General features: G+C 37.7%; 1 protein-coding gene across 1 annotated transcript in view; it reads left to right on the forward strand.

Moving 5' to 3' along the window:
* The window catches only part of LOC108570112, a 93,776-nt gene that overhangs the window by 29,693 nt on the left and 47,317 nt on the right, over positions 1 to 16,766 (forward strand). Inside the window, exon 2 of the mRNA XM_017931906.1 lies at positions 7,009 to 7,130. Coding sequence (XP_017787395.1) covers positions 7,067 to 7,130 — 64 coding nt within the window. The 5' untranslated portion in view covers positions 7,009 to 7,066. The remainder of the gene's footprint in view (positions 1 to 7,008; positions 7,131 to 16,766) is intronic.

Consider the following 16,766-nt stretch of genomic DNA (forward strand, 5'->3'; position numbering starts at 1 on the left):
CATTTTAAAGTATTAATGTAAAATTTTAGCTGCTGATCACGTTTCAACGCCTTCGTTCACAAGAATGGTGACGATGTATAACAAATGTCCGAATTATACATTTTCTCGGCCCCCGGACCAGCTAATTGGAATCTAATATTGTAACATTCGACGCTTATTGGTAAACAAAAGAATCGCGAATTCCTATATAAGGCGAAAACCGAAAGAGTATCTTTCCCGGCAGTAGAAAAGTTCATTCCGAGCGTTGCCTTAAACTGAGTGTATGAATTATATAATAGTATTATGGACATAAGAAAATGCTGAAATCTCTTAAAGTATAATTCAACTTGTTAACATCTGATATATTAACGATGGATCATTCCGAAGTTTACCGGTATATTTGATTTTGATAGAAATCGGCAAGTGATTCCAATCTTTTGGCCGGTAGTGTACGTTATGTCTGTCTCTCTTGTGAAAGTGAGAAAAATACCGTGATATTCTTCGAATGTTGTGTATCAACTGTAACCTACAATTTGTTCCCGATTTGTGAAGCACTGGAAACGGGGCTTAAAAAAAATCGCTCATCCTGAGAGGGACTTTTCACTAAGTAGCGTAATGTTAGAGTAAAACATGGTCGCGTGTTTTAATTTTTCTTCGACAGTGACTTTGAGGATTAAAAAGTTTTCGAAATACGCGTTTTGCAGGATAATTCGCCGAGATGTTAGTACATATTTCTTTTTTCGAGCGATGAAGTAGCGAGATTTGTGTCCGAAGATATTGTTGAATTGTATTGTTGATAATTGGCGATTCAAGAAATTCTGCATTTCAGGGTTCAGATTTGTTTTCTGTAATTTTTTGAGGTTATTCCTAAGAATGGAGTCGCCTAAGATGCTATAAATATCGATTTCCTTGTTCACAATCGATATGCGATGGTGAAAGACTCCGTGGAGTAGTCCATCGAGGATCGATTAACATCAATTAACGCGTCGTTCGTCATCGATTATGAATGCTTCAGGCCACTTGGCAGCCGTGATAATGATTGTAATTATAAAGCGGCCGATAAGCGTCTATTAACGGCCTCTAGTTGTTAAATATCACGGGACGTGACAAGAACAGTCGCATACCGGTCAATTAATAACGTTATGCTTGATCCACTTGTCACTCGATATTATCTAGTTTTCTCTAAAAAAGAAAGAAAAAACCCCCGTCTAATACATCTCTTTCTTGCCTACTTCATTCCCACAAAAAATAAAAAAATCACGATATAAAAATAATTGGAAATATTGAAATTTTTGAGACGAATATTTTGTAACGCGGAGAATAGATGTTATGAAAATGTTCAGATCTACAATTTTATGATATATGAAAAATTTAACCCTTTGCGATCGGCACATTTCTCTGGTGGGACTACCAGCTAGTCGGAGCAAATTTACATTTTTTTTTTTTTATGTATAAGGATATTGAAAAACAGAATATTTTGAAACTGATACATTTCGTTTAATACATACTAGTTATAGTGCATAAAAATAAAACGTTTTAATTTTTGTAATTTTCCAAAGTACGATACTTGACAAAACAAAGATCATGCCGCCATAGCGGCGACACCGATTTCTAGAACAAAACTGAAATGCCGCCACTATGGCGGCACCGATCGCAAAGGGTTAAATCGAAAGTATAAAGAATAAGGAAAAATTGAATTTCTGAAATAAATTTTGGTAGTGTTAAAAAGTCAAGTTGAGGAAATTGATAATATATTAAAAAAAAAAAGAAAGAAATTAAGAAAATTCAGATGCGTGAAACTTTTTTGCGAGAGAAAATTAGAAATTCGTTGGGACGATGTTAATTGGACGGATAGTAGGCGAATGGAGGGAGGGGAGGACCGTGTGTTTTCATCGGCGTCGAGAAAAAAGTTGGGGTCGTGAGCTTTCGCGTTGGCCGCCGGAAGCGCAAAAACTGACCGCGTTAAACGCGCGGACTCTAAATAAGCCGGTGTTGCAAAACGTGGCACGATCACCTCGCAGCCAGCTAATAAAGCTTGGTATAAAGTAACTATCAGCGGTGGTTTTATTCAATGATGCCAATGACACACACGGCACGACGTCATGTACGTTCACAGTGGCTCTCACCCTCTTGAACGCTATGGAAACTCTGTCATCTGGATTAGCACACTATTGGAACGCTTTATTGTCTCTTTAATTCATACAGAAACGTTCTATATTGATTTAAACCCTCTATAACGCATCCGTCTATCTATACCTCATAAGTCTCATTTTACTTGTTTATTGCTACACTATTGCATTACTCTATATAATAATTATCAATCCTTTGCTTCTCCCATTAAACTGTAAAATTGTAATCAACCGTAATTTTTCTCCTCGTGAACGAAGAATTATATTGTACAGCGAATTTTCGTATGGCCTTATGTATGTAGTTGGGGTAGTAGTAATTTGTACTAATCGTGTAAATAACATTGGACGTAATATTTTGTGGGGATTAGGGCAGGAAGAAAAATTGGAATAGGCTAAATTTTTGAAAATATGATAAACACTTGTATAATTTGAAAAGTGTATTATTAAAAATAGTGTATTGTCTATTTAGTTGGTATGGGAATACTTTATTAGTAAAATTTCATTTAGTACTATGTACGTAGATAAGGTGACAGTTAATTGTACTAGATAATATTTAGATAACATTGGATTCTTACAAAAATTGATTTCTGCAATATTCCTGGGTTAGTACTAATTCGTACTAACTATTCGCAAAACATTAGACCCTTCGAAAAATCAAATCAAACGAATTCTTGACTTACGATGACAACAACATTAGTACAATTTTATGAAAAGTAAGGTGAGAAAAAGAGATGGTGAATTTCAAATCTTTCCAAAAATGTTTTCTTTTCCTTAACATAGAATAAACTATAAATAAACGTTCAGTTTGTTTAATTGGTATGTGCGATGACCAGTCTCTGGTGAGTACAAAATGGAGGCATTCAATCAATATCACGGCCACTTAAGCGTGTCTCCCGCGAAACAGGAGGAAGAAAAGGAAGAAGAAACGGAATCAGGCGAAACACGCGGGTTGGTGGGGGGAAAAATGGAATGGTTCCAGTAACAGTGGTGCAGTGCAGACTTTTCCACGCTGGAATGTCGCGTTTCAGCATTCCAGGCAAACACTAGAACCCTCGACAACCTTTGATTTATAGGGATTCAGCGTTTAAACTCGTACCCTCCCCCCTCACTTCCCCTCTCCAGTCCTCTCTTATTCGACCTCCGCTAGCATGTTAAACGGATTCGGTAGCGCAGGGTCACCTGGGAAATACTCATTTCACTACCAACATCAATGACATTCTACTAAAAGGAAATATTTCAATTTCTTTTGAAAACATTTCTTACGATTTTTGGAAATTTTACATTCCACAAAATTTAACGTTAGAACTTCTCTTTTTTTTTAGAATTTGTAACCTTAGAATGTAATTTTTGTGTCGTACGTGTGATAACAGTTATTTTGAAATTCGTAGTACGTATATGGCCAAACATGGGGTTTTAATGGACGTCACCATTTTGTGTCCCTGTTCGTAGAACACTTCGATGATTGTTTTTCTTTTTCGTTCTCTGGCCGTTCTACCGCTATATTTAGGGATGTCCGACCAGAATTTCCACTTTTTCACCTGTTGGAAATACCAAACTATTCCGAGGGTAAGCCAGGCACAACGAGTAGCCCGACAGCTTGTTTCCTTTATACGGGGTGTTCATGAAATCATAATCACTGCTACGTTTATTTTTCATTTCTAATTGGCTACGCTCGAAGGATACGCGAAAGGAACACGAACTATAGGATTGTTTCATTTAAAAAAAAAAATAAAAGAACCATATTTCTGTGAACATCAGAAACAATATATTATCCTTTCAGTGATACTTTCTAACATCGAAATAATTCTACAATTGTTATATATTTCGACAAATTCAAATTAACCATTTCTCAGTGACGATTAATTCACTTTACTTGCTTTTAACTTCATCGTTACTTCTGAGACTCCCGGTATACAACACTTCGCTCAGATTCCTGCTTCATCTTGTTACACTGGATTCACTTGCACTTGACACATATACGCCATATTATATCATACGACGAGCCTGATACGACAAAAAAAAATCACCAGACACCGGTTACCATAAAGAGAAGAAAAAAAATCACCAGATTTTCCCAGCAATATAAATTTCAGAATTAGTTTTTTTTTTGTACCCAATGACTCGGTTGGTCATTTCATGTTGAATTTCCTTAAAAAATCTCATTCGATGGAGTTTTACCGTTGTCACAGAGTTCACCAGTGTTACCAACCCCCTATGACCTGTTGAAGCCAGCATCGAGACTGGCTCTAGCGCCTGTCCAAATAGTCTCCTAATTCCGTGAGATTCGAGCAGACCTTTCGGTAGGCGGAAGTGAAGGGGGGTATTGGAGGGGATGAGAGGGGATAGAAAGAGAGGCAGCAGTGCACGTTGCCTTGGCTCTGGACCAAGCCACGAAGAGCCAGGGTCGTTTCGAAGTGGCCTGCACAGGGCCTATGCCAACGCCTACCGAATCTCGGGTTTCTGCTGGCTGATCGAAAGCGCCTCCGAGACGATTAGTGGTTTCGGTGGCGTTTCGAAGACGTGGGATCTTCCTGTGACGAAAGTCGGTCATCTTGTATCGATCTACAGGCTCTTGTCACATTGTTCTGGTGCACCTTGGGCTTGTTTTCTCGAAGGAAGATTAAAAGAATGTAATAATGGTCGTTCACGATTAATTTATTTCTGAAGTATTTGAATGCGGTTATACATTAGTGTGTATGTGTGTTGGTACCTTAAGGTAATATTTTCACGAAAGAAATTTAGAAAGAGCGGATGTTTTTATCGAGGGGTAATGTTTTTCTTTGTACTGTTTAGGTATCTATAGGTTCGTTTCTGATCTTCGTTCGATTATATTTTGTAATTTGTTGCGATAGTAACTTAAGGTTCTATTTTCATGAATCTGATGTAATTCTTGAAACCTGATACCATTTTATACTCTATCTAGGTATCTATAGACTTACCTGAATAATTGCTTCTCTTTTCTTTTCTTCGCTTATTCTAATAGCACCTTAAGGTTCCTTTTCATGAAATCACTTTTCTAAAGTTTTATGTACTTTCGACTAACTACGGTTCCTCTTTATTCTATTCAGATATTCACAGGCTTATTAGTATACTACCTGTTTACCGTTATATTACCCTTAAGCCTAGTTTTCATGAAACAATCCCAAAATCCTTTTCTCAAAGATCCCTACCCTCGTTTGTTACAATTGCTTTTACTATTATACGTTCAGACGATTGTATCTACAGAAATAATTCCCAACTCTTCACTGGAAACCACTGACCTTCGATATTAGATCTCTCCACGGTTCTCAAGAAACGACAAGTGTAGTAACCGGGTTGCAGTCACTGCCAATTATTATGCCCGTTATGCGAAGTGTCACATAATAATCGTCGATGGACAAAAATGGCCAACGGTCTCGATTGAAAACCACCGCTGTTACCGATGGCATTAACGTAAGCTACCGCAGGTCACACTGTTTGTTCGTACAACATTCCGATAATACGAAATGTCCACCGTTTCGCGGAGATTAATGGGTAATAGCGATGGAAATTTCTGACTGAGCACCACTGCCCTTTGGTGTTATGGTTGTAGTCGTACATAGTGGCACATAAAAATGGCCGTACTTTGTTTTACCGTTGCTCGCCGCCTTTCGGGGCCGGGAAACGAGAGAGAAGCGTGTTTCGTTGACTTAGGATTGAAATTTATCCTTCTGGAAAATACACGAATAAATATATTGTTAGCCGTAACGATCATTTGTTGCCAAAATATATCTTTCGATGTTCATATTAATGGTTATTACCAGATCGATACACGATAGTGTATCAACGTGTACCCAGGGGTTATCTAAACACCGAGTAATTCGGTGTGTATGACACGCTGTTCGAATTTCTAGGATACACGTTTATCGAAAAGGCACAGATTACCCTGGCGATAACTGGCTACTTCAAACGACACTTATCTCCTCGTACGTTCAGAAACAATTCTTCAAAGATCCACTGGTATCTACAAATAATAATTCGTTATCTCTGTTATTCGGGCAAAAAATGGCTGCCTAATGGCAAATGGTCACTCGACGGGTGTCCCAAAAGTCGTCATCCAAAAAAATAAAAAATAATTCAATAAATTTTCGAATTTATAAAAAGAGTATTTATTCCATTATAGTGCATACTTATTCCAGTTCATAAAAGGGTTTAAAACGAGCTCAATCCGTTAATTCATTGTAAATTAATTAATTCTTATTCGGATGGCTATTACTCAGACGAACAGTCGGAATCTGTTGGAATATGAGTATTAACACGTGATTTTGGTGAAGGGTATAATTTGTTTTTCTACGTACTGTACTTCGATTTGAATTATGAATTTACAGGTCTGAAATTTTATGTTATCTTTTTCAACGTCAGTGTTTATATCGATTAAAGTTATAAGATGTTATGGTGGTGTTAGATTATGGTAGAGAACCACTGGCGGTGTTCCTACGCGGTCTGGATGATACGAGGAGAGGCCTTCGAGCGCTAGCCGCCTTGCATATCGCGATGCTCGTCGACGTATCATTGTGAGCGTGCCTCCGTAGCCTCATATCATCTGCACGATACTGTTACTCGATTATACGAGGCCCTCCGCTACTTTTTTCCCCGTTGCACGACGCACAGATTCTGCTGCCTGCGTTTTCCGTGCTTATTGGAACAGGCAGCATATCGAGTGCATTCGAAGTTCGCCTTTATTCGTTTAGAAGGATCCAATATGGCGATGAGTCGACGTAAAAGTTGATAGCATTCAACACGGAGACGAAATATGTCAAAAGTAACAAATTTGTAAAAAAAAAAATGTCGATAGCTTTTTAAACATTAGGGATTAAAAATTAGAGGATTAAAATTTGGAATTTATTAATTGGTAAAAATTTGATGTATTGATATGTTTCAGGAGGACGTGGCACGTGAACTCGACCAAATGGTGGCTCTAAGGGGTCCCGCTGGCAAGCATGAGGGAGAGAACACCCTCTGCTGACGACACCCCGAAGAGGGCCCCACCAGCACCACCCAGAGGTGAGTTTTCACGTGACGACTGTCAGCCCTTATTTGATGAATTTTTACAGTTTTATTTTTTCTATGGAATAACAAAGTGAGGAGAGATAAATTGACAGGTAGAAATGTTATCTTTCGAAATTACGAAATTTCATGTGTTCAGCAGAAGCTTAAGCGTGTCAGGTCTTCTCTTTGAGCGCACTTTGCCTTCTAGAATTAATGAAATGTGAAAATCGTGGAAGTTAAAAACATTACCTTATTTAAGTTAGATTCACCATACTAGAATACTGTTTAAATTGAGTAGAAATCACTTTCCACCTATTGGAATCGATGTAATCTATAAAAAAATGATACACATGAGAATCTGCTTTAATCTCTTAGTACTATTCTATCTAAAATGCATTGTGAAAGAATTCTAATGGAAATTGTATTCCATAAACTAGTTCCAACATCACCTGATTGCCCCAGTAAATCCCTAAAAGAACACATGAAAACCGAGCTTAACTTCTCCATATTATTTTACTTAAGATGCATTATGAAAGAATTCAAATAAAGATCACTTTTCACCTTACTACAATCAACATAACTAAACTACTCAGCTTAAAGAATGATACTCATGAAAACTGGGCTGTATCCAAGCACCAAACAAAGACCACCGTTTCATCCCCATCACAATCGTCTCAGAAAATTAGAGCCTACTTTCTACCCATTACACAATCCTGCATAACCTGATTATCTAATCAGTGCCTAAAACGAGAACTAGCTCTAATCCCTCCATTCAGAGCTAACCTAATCAAAGACCAGCAGAAGATAAAATTATCTTCAACAAATCCCCCTTCGATCCTAATTCAATGTTCTCCAATTCCCACTCAGACGGTCCACTCCATCCTTCAAGCCGCGTCCACATGACCGCCTCCGTATACACGCAACCGAAGCCTCCGCGATCGAGGATCGCGCCCAATCTAAAAATAAAACCGCTCGACGCGCGGTTTCACGAGACTGCTGCCAGTCTAGCCGCTACTAGCGGCTACTTTCGAAACACCCTGTTTGTGTGCACTGCCGCCGCATTTCTGAATGATGGGTTATGTAATCGGAGCGCAGGTTGCGCGCGGATGCGTGCGGGCGTCACGCACCGCGACCGCCACCGATAAGCCTAGCGATATTAAGGCGCGATAACGCTTGCGGGACAGGTTATAGATGCTATGTGTGCCAGTGAAACGGCAGTGCTCGTCGCCGCCACAGGGGCCTTGAAGGCGCCTTCTAAGTATTCACGTACGCCAGTCCTCTGTTTTACTTTTCGCTCGAGCGTTGTTCTACCGCTGGAAAAGGGGGAAATTGTTTTGAACTTTCCACCCTTTTCGTAGGGAGGTTGTTCCAAGAAACGTCCATTGACTATTAGTGAAATAAGTATAAATAATTTACCGGTGAGGTCTGAAAGGCGGTTTCTAATGGGACTTGAACGTGAAATGTCGACTTGGTTGTTGCTTTTTAAGTGTACAGGGTGTTTCAAAGATCGTCGAGTATTGGTAAAACGAGGATAACGTGACTGAGAGGCTTTAAGGCCGGTTTCCAATCGGGCTTGGATGTGAATTAATAAGTTGATCGTCTGCTTGTATGTACGAGCTTTTGTGAAGATTGCACATCATTGTTCGAGCAAAGAAAATGTAGCACAGCGGTTTTACGATTGGCGGAAGAAGCCAATTTTTGTGGCAATTTAGAATTCAATTATACATTTACTTATTGTTTTTGAATATACAAGGTGTGTTAAATTTTTACATCTTTTAAGTTAAACAGGACTCCAACGTACTGTTCTAACCTAAAATATTACGGAAAAGATCGGTGGTTATAAAAATAATGTCTTTCTCCAGAGTCTGCAAATGAGTGAAGAGATCAATAGATCAACATGGTGAACTTATTGCCTTGCAGGAATAATGCAGTGGGTGTTTCAGGGCTATTATAGCCCTTCACTGACGGCGACTAAATTAGAATTTTCCCGGAGTTCGCATCGTTAATTAAACATTCTTAGAATAATCTAACTTAGTCCCGGAATTAGCATTTTTTTCTTTAATTCTCACCAGGACTTCTGTGAACAATTTCTGGATCACATAACCTCTGAAACCTGAGGCTGTGAAATATCAAATGTCAAAGAGAAAATCCCTCTTGGTAACCTCCATCAACACTGATATCACAATAAATGCCCGCAAAGCCAATTATCATTATGTCTGCCGTCCTGAGACCAGGATTTGTTCTTTCCGTGACATTGGATCACGATTTCAATAAACTCCTGTAATCCTCTACTTTTAACGAAATATCATCAATTTTAAATTGCATTACATCATTTCTTAAATATGAGTCTTAAAATGGTGGGCGTTGACGTAATGGCGAAAGAAATGGCGGATTATTTTTTCAAAAAAATTATTCGATGTTTCGTTTAAATTTTGCCAAAGTATAACCATGCAATTATGGTCTCAGGCAATTTGTCCCGATACCGTTTGGTAAGCCATGGGATTCAATGGGGTTTAGGTTAGGTCCCATGGCGGTCGGATTCAGCCATTTCCGCGGTCGCAAATGGCAACGGGATTCCTGGTTAATTATTGTGCCGGACTCGCGTTTCACGCTGCATTATTGACCAGCCATTTGCGCTACTCTTTGGAACGAAATTTGTCCAACTTACAGTCTTACCAACGGGAAAACTCGGTTCTGCAATCCTTTCAAGAAATTAACGAATAAAAGACGCAGTGTTTGGTTTTTCTCTTACAATGGATTTTTAAATGAGAACATTATCAATTATAATTTAGAGTGAAACAAAAACATGTCTTGAATGTGAATCGATACGTATATATTTGAAGAAATATTTCGGAAAAGATTTTCCAAAAATTTCGGAAAATTCCGCGTCGATGAATAATCGAAAATCGTTCACCGTTTACGCAAAAAGAAAAGGCTGTAAGGATCCAGAAAAGTCAGGGACTACACGGGAGAGAAAGATAGACCATGATACGCGATAAATAATTTATCTGGAAAGGCGCAGGAGAATAGCATATTATCAGGTTAAAACTGAAAATGTTGATCGATAACGAAATCAGCAATAGAAGCGCTGTCTCTGAATTATTTATCAAGTAATAATTCATCGGTGAATCTCAGAGAATGCGTTAAAGAAATAAAAGTATCGACCAGAGGAGGACACTCCCCCCTCCTCACGCGCGCGCGCGCGTGTTTCGTGTTTACCAATACGAAGAAAACAAAATCAACGATTTGTTTAACCGTAGAATTTGAACGATAAGTTTTCGTGTATTTTCGCTTGTTATGTTTTCAAGATTTGCCAATAGACTTGATAATACAGAAACGAGATCGCGACTTGCCTTTTATTTGGACTAGTTTTCCATTTGAAATGACGATTAGGTGATCTGTATGGGATCGAATGCGGACCTCGTCGAGATGAACGAATCTTTCCGGTGGAGGGGATGAGTTGATCGATTTTCTGAGAATTATTGGCTCGCCTTTGTTTATCATGGTCGACAGATGGAAATGAAAAGTGGGAGTATGTGTGTGTGCGCGCGCGCGAGCGGTGCAGAGGCTGCTGACTATTCTAATTGATTGACGGGCCGAAGGACGCTCGTGCAGTTGTCGTTTTAATAGACTGCACCGTTGTACAGTTATAAATTGCACGGTTAACAGTGACTCGGAGCGTCTTTGCCCATGTACCGGGTGGAACGAAAGTCGACACATGGAAAATGAGCATTTGGTGTCTTTTGCGTGGGGATCAACATTCAGCAATTTTGGGAACAGTTGTATATTTTATGTGATCGACGGTTTTAAGAGTGTTTTTCTACATATATACTGGGTGAGATGAGATTCGTTTTTACGAACAATGAAATTTTACTGTTTCATTTACTAGGTGAATGTTGGTAAGCTCTAGGAAAATAATTAAATTTAGGATAACATGTGATATTTGAAAGGTTTTTCTGTTTTATATACCCAGTGGAATAAAAGTAAATTCATTGAGAATTAACGTCTGGGCTGTGCTCATGGTGACGACTTTAGAAAGCTTAGAGAGTGGTCAGAATTGTTGCAATAGGAGGTAGGGTTTTATGTATCTTTGTGTTCACGTACCGGATGGGATGAAAGTAAGTTCATCAAAACTAAACTGGTGACCTGTTTACAATGATAGTACTAGAATATATAGTTTTTTAAATGTTTCATGTTAAATGAAGCATGTTTATTAGAAAGTGTACTGTTACTTTGTATACAATATCAATATTGAAAAATTTAGAAACTAGTCAAGTTTATTGTAATAAAACAGTGCTTCAAATGTCTTTTTGGCCATGTACCAGGTGGAACAGATGAAATTTCATCGACAACGAACTTCTAAACTCACTCCACTTACAGAACTTTTACTGTTACACAGTGCAAAGACTAATTACACGGCAACGAGGATTTTAAACGTCCCTTTAAACATATATCCTGTGAGAGAAAAATTCAGTCACCAGAGATGGACCATTCCACATCTGTCCATTCACGTTACAGTAAGGAAGAGATGCAATAATGCAGGGAGCTAAAAGGAAAAAGAGTAACAGGGAAAATGTAAATGGAAGGAACTCATCAGAACAAAACAAAAAAAAAAAAAAATCGAAAAAAGCTCAGGAAAAGTACAAACGTAAAAATGCAGCATTGTGAACGTGTAATTAAGAAGAGAACGAAGGAAATTATTTAGACGTAGATTAATCAGCAAGATGAAACAAAAGAATGCGAATTACGTAAGCCAGGAGAGGAAACGTAAAACCACAATAGAAGCCTGCCATGCGATAGAGATGAGTAAATTAAAGATATGTAATAAAAATGTCTGTTCGAGGAAAACAACCTAACCTAGACCACCATGTTGATACTTCCCTATTACCCAGATGATAAATCCAACAAGGAAAAGCATTCAAGAAGAACCAACATCAAGAGGTCCTTATTTTCGCGCAATTGAAGAATCAGCATTATGAATTTGTAAAGAGTATCTAACCTCTAGGCATTATCATTATTTCTTGTGTAATAGTAGAAATTGGAATTAAGAAATTTGAGCTGCATCATATCCTAACCTAACAAACCAAGGGATCGTTATTTCTTTCTTTTTCAATTTAAATAAATCAAGAGGGTGAAAAACATCCCTTGATGAAAAAAAGAAAACGAATTGAGAAATTCGAAGTGCAACATAACCTAACTTAACAACCCAAGTGATCAATATTTCCTTTTGTTTTCTTTTCTCTCATATAAACAATTATGGAAGGCAAAAAGTGTGTCTTGGTGAAAGTTAAATATCTCGGTATTACCAACATAATAAATCCAACAAAAGAATCCTTCACAAAGAGCCAAGAAAAAGACCTTTATTTTCCAGAGAAGTAAGGAAATACTAAGGGCAGAAATTGCGATTTATAAAAGGCTGATGGTTAAGAGGTCAATCGCAAGTCGCGCGTGATGTAAACTGCGGCAGAGGGACGTTGCGTCGCAAACTGGGAGGGGGAAGAGAAGAAGCAACTATATGCATCTCCCGCAGAGAATAGGGAGAGTCAGGGCTGGTGCAATTGGGGGGGTGGAGGGGTGCAGAACGGTGCAATTTGATGCAGCGGCAGCCAACCACTGGTAATAAAAAGATCGATTTCAAACACGTCGCCCCCTTGCCTCAAAAGGCAACACCGGTTGAGAAAAGTCGAAACATGTTGCACTACGTGTGCAAGTGCTATTCTTCCTGTTTTCTCATGGTCGCTCAAATTGTTAATTAATTGCCTGAAATTTGTTCAGATTGCATTATTTCTTGATCAATAGTTAACGTAGAACTGTATTCTTTTTTCTTTATTTTTTTTTTGCTGTTTTGAGGTTAAGTTTAATGTTTACTTTGGATGCAATACTTGTTTGTATCAGATTAAATGAAAAAAATTGTCGGTTACAATGTTTATTATATACTTTTTATTTATATTCTCAGTTACTTGTATTGCAAATTTGAATAATAATTATTCATGTTACGTTAAATTCAATGATTTGTTACTCAAGGTATTCGATATTAATTTACAACGCAGCACTATATCTTTTAGTACTTATTGTTTTATAATTGTAGATTTATAAATCGTTTATTACTATAGATGGTCATACTTTGCGAGGTTTGAGACAAGAAGAAGAACGCTATTTGATTTTCCTAAGGTGTACAGAATTCATGCAAATGGCCGACGAGACCGCCATGATGAATTTTTATCGCATGACGTTCGCTCAATACGTCCTGAACGTGTAAATTGTTCCCACATTCCTCGGAGATGCGTTCAGTTCTCGCTTGGAGAGACGAGAATTCGTTCGTATTTCCGTCACGTAACGCTCAATAACCGAAGTTTTAAGGTGTTTTTGCAAGGAAGCGATATTTCACTTGTCGTCGATGCTTCTTGTTCAACAGCACTCGACATAAATACTTCTGTAGGTTTAAATATCGGTAAGAATAGTCTAAAAATTACGTATGACCGATGTTTATAGGAAGGTATTCGAATATGTCACAATTGGTCAGTTCCAAAAACATCGGAAGAAAGATTTAAGATTGTGGTCAATGTTAGTGGAACAGTGTCATGTGATGCATGACAATTATTATCCGTTCCAGAAACATTGGAAGGTGGATTTAAAATTGTGGCCAATGTTAGCAGGACAGTGTTGCAACATATGACGACCACGTTCGAGCTATTTGTAGAAGGCGACGAATGGTTCTAAATGATCGTCGTTTGTAAATTCGTCGACTGTGTTAATTGCAATGCGCGGCTCGATTTCACGCGATGGACAAAAAGGAAACCCTGCGGAGACAGGCTGGCTATCTATCGGTGGCAGCACCGTTACGCGTGCGAACGAAAGGGACGCACCCGTGGGGATTGCGATCGTGAAACGAGAAAATCAGCTTTTGTAGCGGCTCTCAATTAGAGCAGAGGCGTTGGAACGAGCTCTCCGTGCTTTAACCTGGTTCGTACAGTGAATCGTTCTAGATTAGGAATGTTTTTAGGATAGACAGAACTTGCGGATTAATTTTTGCAATATTTGGATTTTTGTTGTAATTCTTTGAGAATAGATAATTCATATGTGTTTCTAAGATGAGTAATGGTGGTGAATTAGCATTCGAAGATTTAATCTTTCTTTTGCGATGTGTTGAGGACAAGCAGTTAATACTAAATAGGAATGTTTTTGGGATGGATTTTAATCTTGTCCATATTTCAATTTTTATTTAGAATATTGTTAGGACGGATTTTAATCTTGTTCAGATTTTTATTATATTTAGAATGTTTTTAGGATGGATTGTAGGTAATACTGGATTGGTCTAAATTTTGTTACAATGTTTGTAGGATACATAGTTCGTGCACATCGTAACACTGTTCTGTCAACATTAGTCGAATTTTAATATTCATGTTACGATGTTTCTAGAACTGGTACTTATTGTACCTATACTTCTGTATCATCCTGCTAATATTGGTCAAATTGTCAATTTTCATTCTAATATCGTTAAAACTGATAGTTGTTATATATTGCAATATCACTTATACATCGACAATTTCAATTATTCAAAAAAACAGCGCTATCTTAACTTAAATCGACAACTTTTTCCATTCTCAAAACCAGAAGAGAGAGAAAAAAACAGAAATACTGTACGAACACAAAATGAAAAGGTACTGCACTAATTTTCACTCTAAACTTAGCAACGAACAATATATACGCAGAATGAAAAATCGAAGCCGTATTGCCGCCGCCATTTGTCGTTGCCAGTTTGAATAAAAAGCAATGGCGTTCATTTTGAATCGTTAATTCTGCTCCATTCCAACTCGCAGTGTTTTCGGTCTTAATTCTTCCACGAGACGCGGTAATTGAAAGCGGCAGAAGTTTAGATTTACTTCCGCCGTGCAGCCGGTGCGTTTTTCGCCGATCTTTTAATGAAAACCGGCTTTTAATTCTCAAAAGTAAAATGTGTCAGTGCTCGATTCAGCGATACAGGGATATTATTCGTCGCGAAGTAATTTCTTTCATGTGTGAAGTAACACAAACACGCACACTCATCTTTGTACCGCCATATTGTTTTTTGTGCTTCGTCTTTTTTGGTATATAATTCCCGAATAATTCGCCTGTTGAGAGGAGAAAATTGCTCTCAGGTGGAAGAAAAAGATTAGGTTAGATTTGGATTTGGATTTTTGGTGTTTAGGGTTTTGTAGCTTAGGGTTTTTCTTCATAATCTCAGCTTCTGAGAATTATTGGTCTCTTTTCAGAATCTCAGAGAGATAAATAAAGGTTCTAGAAGTTTGAAAATGGGATTGGTTAAGTTTGTTTGAGATTTTTGTAGTTAAGGGCAATGTCTGGGAGCTTATTTTTTACCCTCAGCAATTTTACCTTTTTTAGAACGCCATTTTGATGCTTTCTTAAGTGTACCATTTTTATTCTATTGTAATTTTTACTAACAATTTCCCTGGAATCTTCCAGTTGTCTCAGACTCTTAGAAGTTTTTTCTTTTCACTCCTAGACACTCAAAATATCATACTCATCCACCCTCAGACTTCGTGCCTTATCTCAGATGATTCGAAAATTGTTTTTACCACTTTCGAAACATTTTTTCCTCATTTTCATGTACTAACAAGGGACATCAACCAAACGTTACACGCCGATTTCCATGAAACATTTATATGTTGTAGAACTTGAAAAAATATTTGACATGTATTTTTTTTTATGTGCGAATATCCACTCCGAAGAGGTGAAAACAGCCCTTAAATTTGGGGTTGAAAAAGTTATTTTCACAAATACAGTATATTCTCCACAAGTGTCAGACCGCAAGGAAGCTAAACCTGACACTCGTAGAGTCGAGCCTTTGCGCCCGCCTTTGTTGTTTGCCGAACGTAGACCAGGACAGCGAATAAAAGATAAGCATGAAACGTGAGTCGAGGCAACCAAGCGATTTAAATATCAACTTTTTTAATTTTACGTTTTTTTATCCCGAAATTTTTCTTAACATGTTGATGAGATTTTTCTGATGAAAATGACATAAAACACGACATAATTTGAACAACATTTACTTATTAACACGCTCACTGTCACGCCAGATTTACAGGTTGCTGTCAGGCGGCTACAAGAAAATACATTTTAAGCATAAGATTATAGTAATTAGGCTTTATAATTTTTTTTTTTTCAATTGAAAATAATGTCTAGCTAGCCATGACGTTCAAAATTTTTAGTTGACAACATTTATTTTATTTTAATTATTCTAAACATTTGAGGCACTCCAGTCACTGATGACCACCATGGCCATATAGGAAACAATCTAATGTTAATACTTATTGAGTGATTAATTTAATTTCATAATATATCGCTTTAACGAGCCACCGTTTGGTTGCCAATTGTTTATCACATAGAGGCGGCCTACCTCCAGGTAAAAAAAAAAAAAAAAATGTAGGGTCGATTCCACAAGTGTCAGTAAAATGTAGGGTCGATAGCAGCAGAAAAGCTGCTAAACAATTAGAATTAAATGTAACGATAGAAATTATTGCAACAATGCGTAATGCAATTGAAAAATCGCAGAAAAGCCTGATACAAATGTTTGAAAAGTAAAATATATAAGATGAGATACAGTATCTTACCACGTAATGTAACTTTTTATTGTGTAACATATTAAAAACA

Source organism: Habropoda laboriosa, unplaced genomic scaffold, assembly GCF_001263275.1.
Source record: "Habropoda laboriosa isolate 0110345459 unplaced genomic scaffold, ASM126327v1 scaffold9, whole genome shotgun sequence".
Classification (NCBI taxonomy): domain Eukaryota; kingdom Metazoa; phylum Arthropoda; class Insecta; order Hymenoptera; family Apidae; genus Habropoda; species Habropoda laboriosa.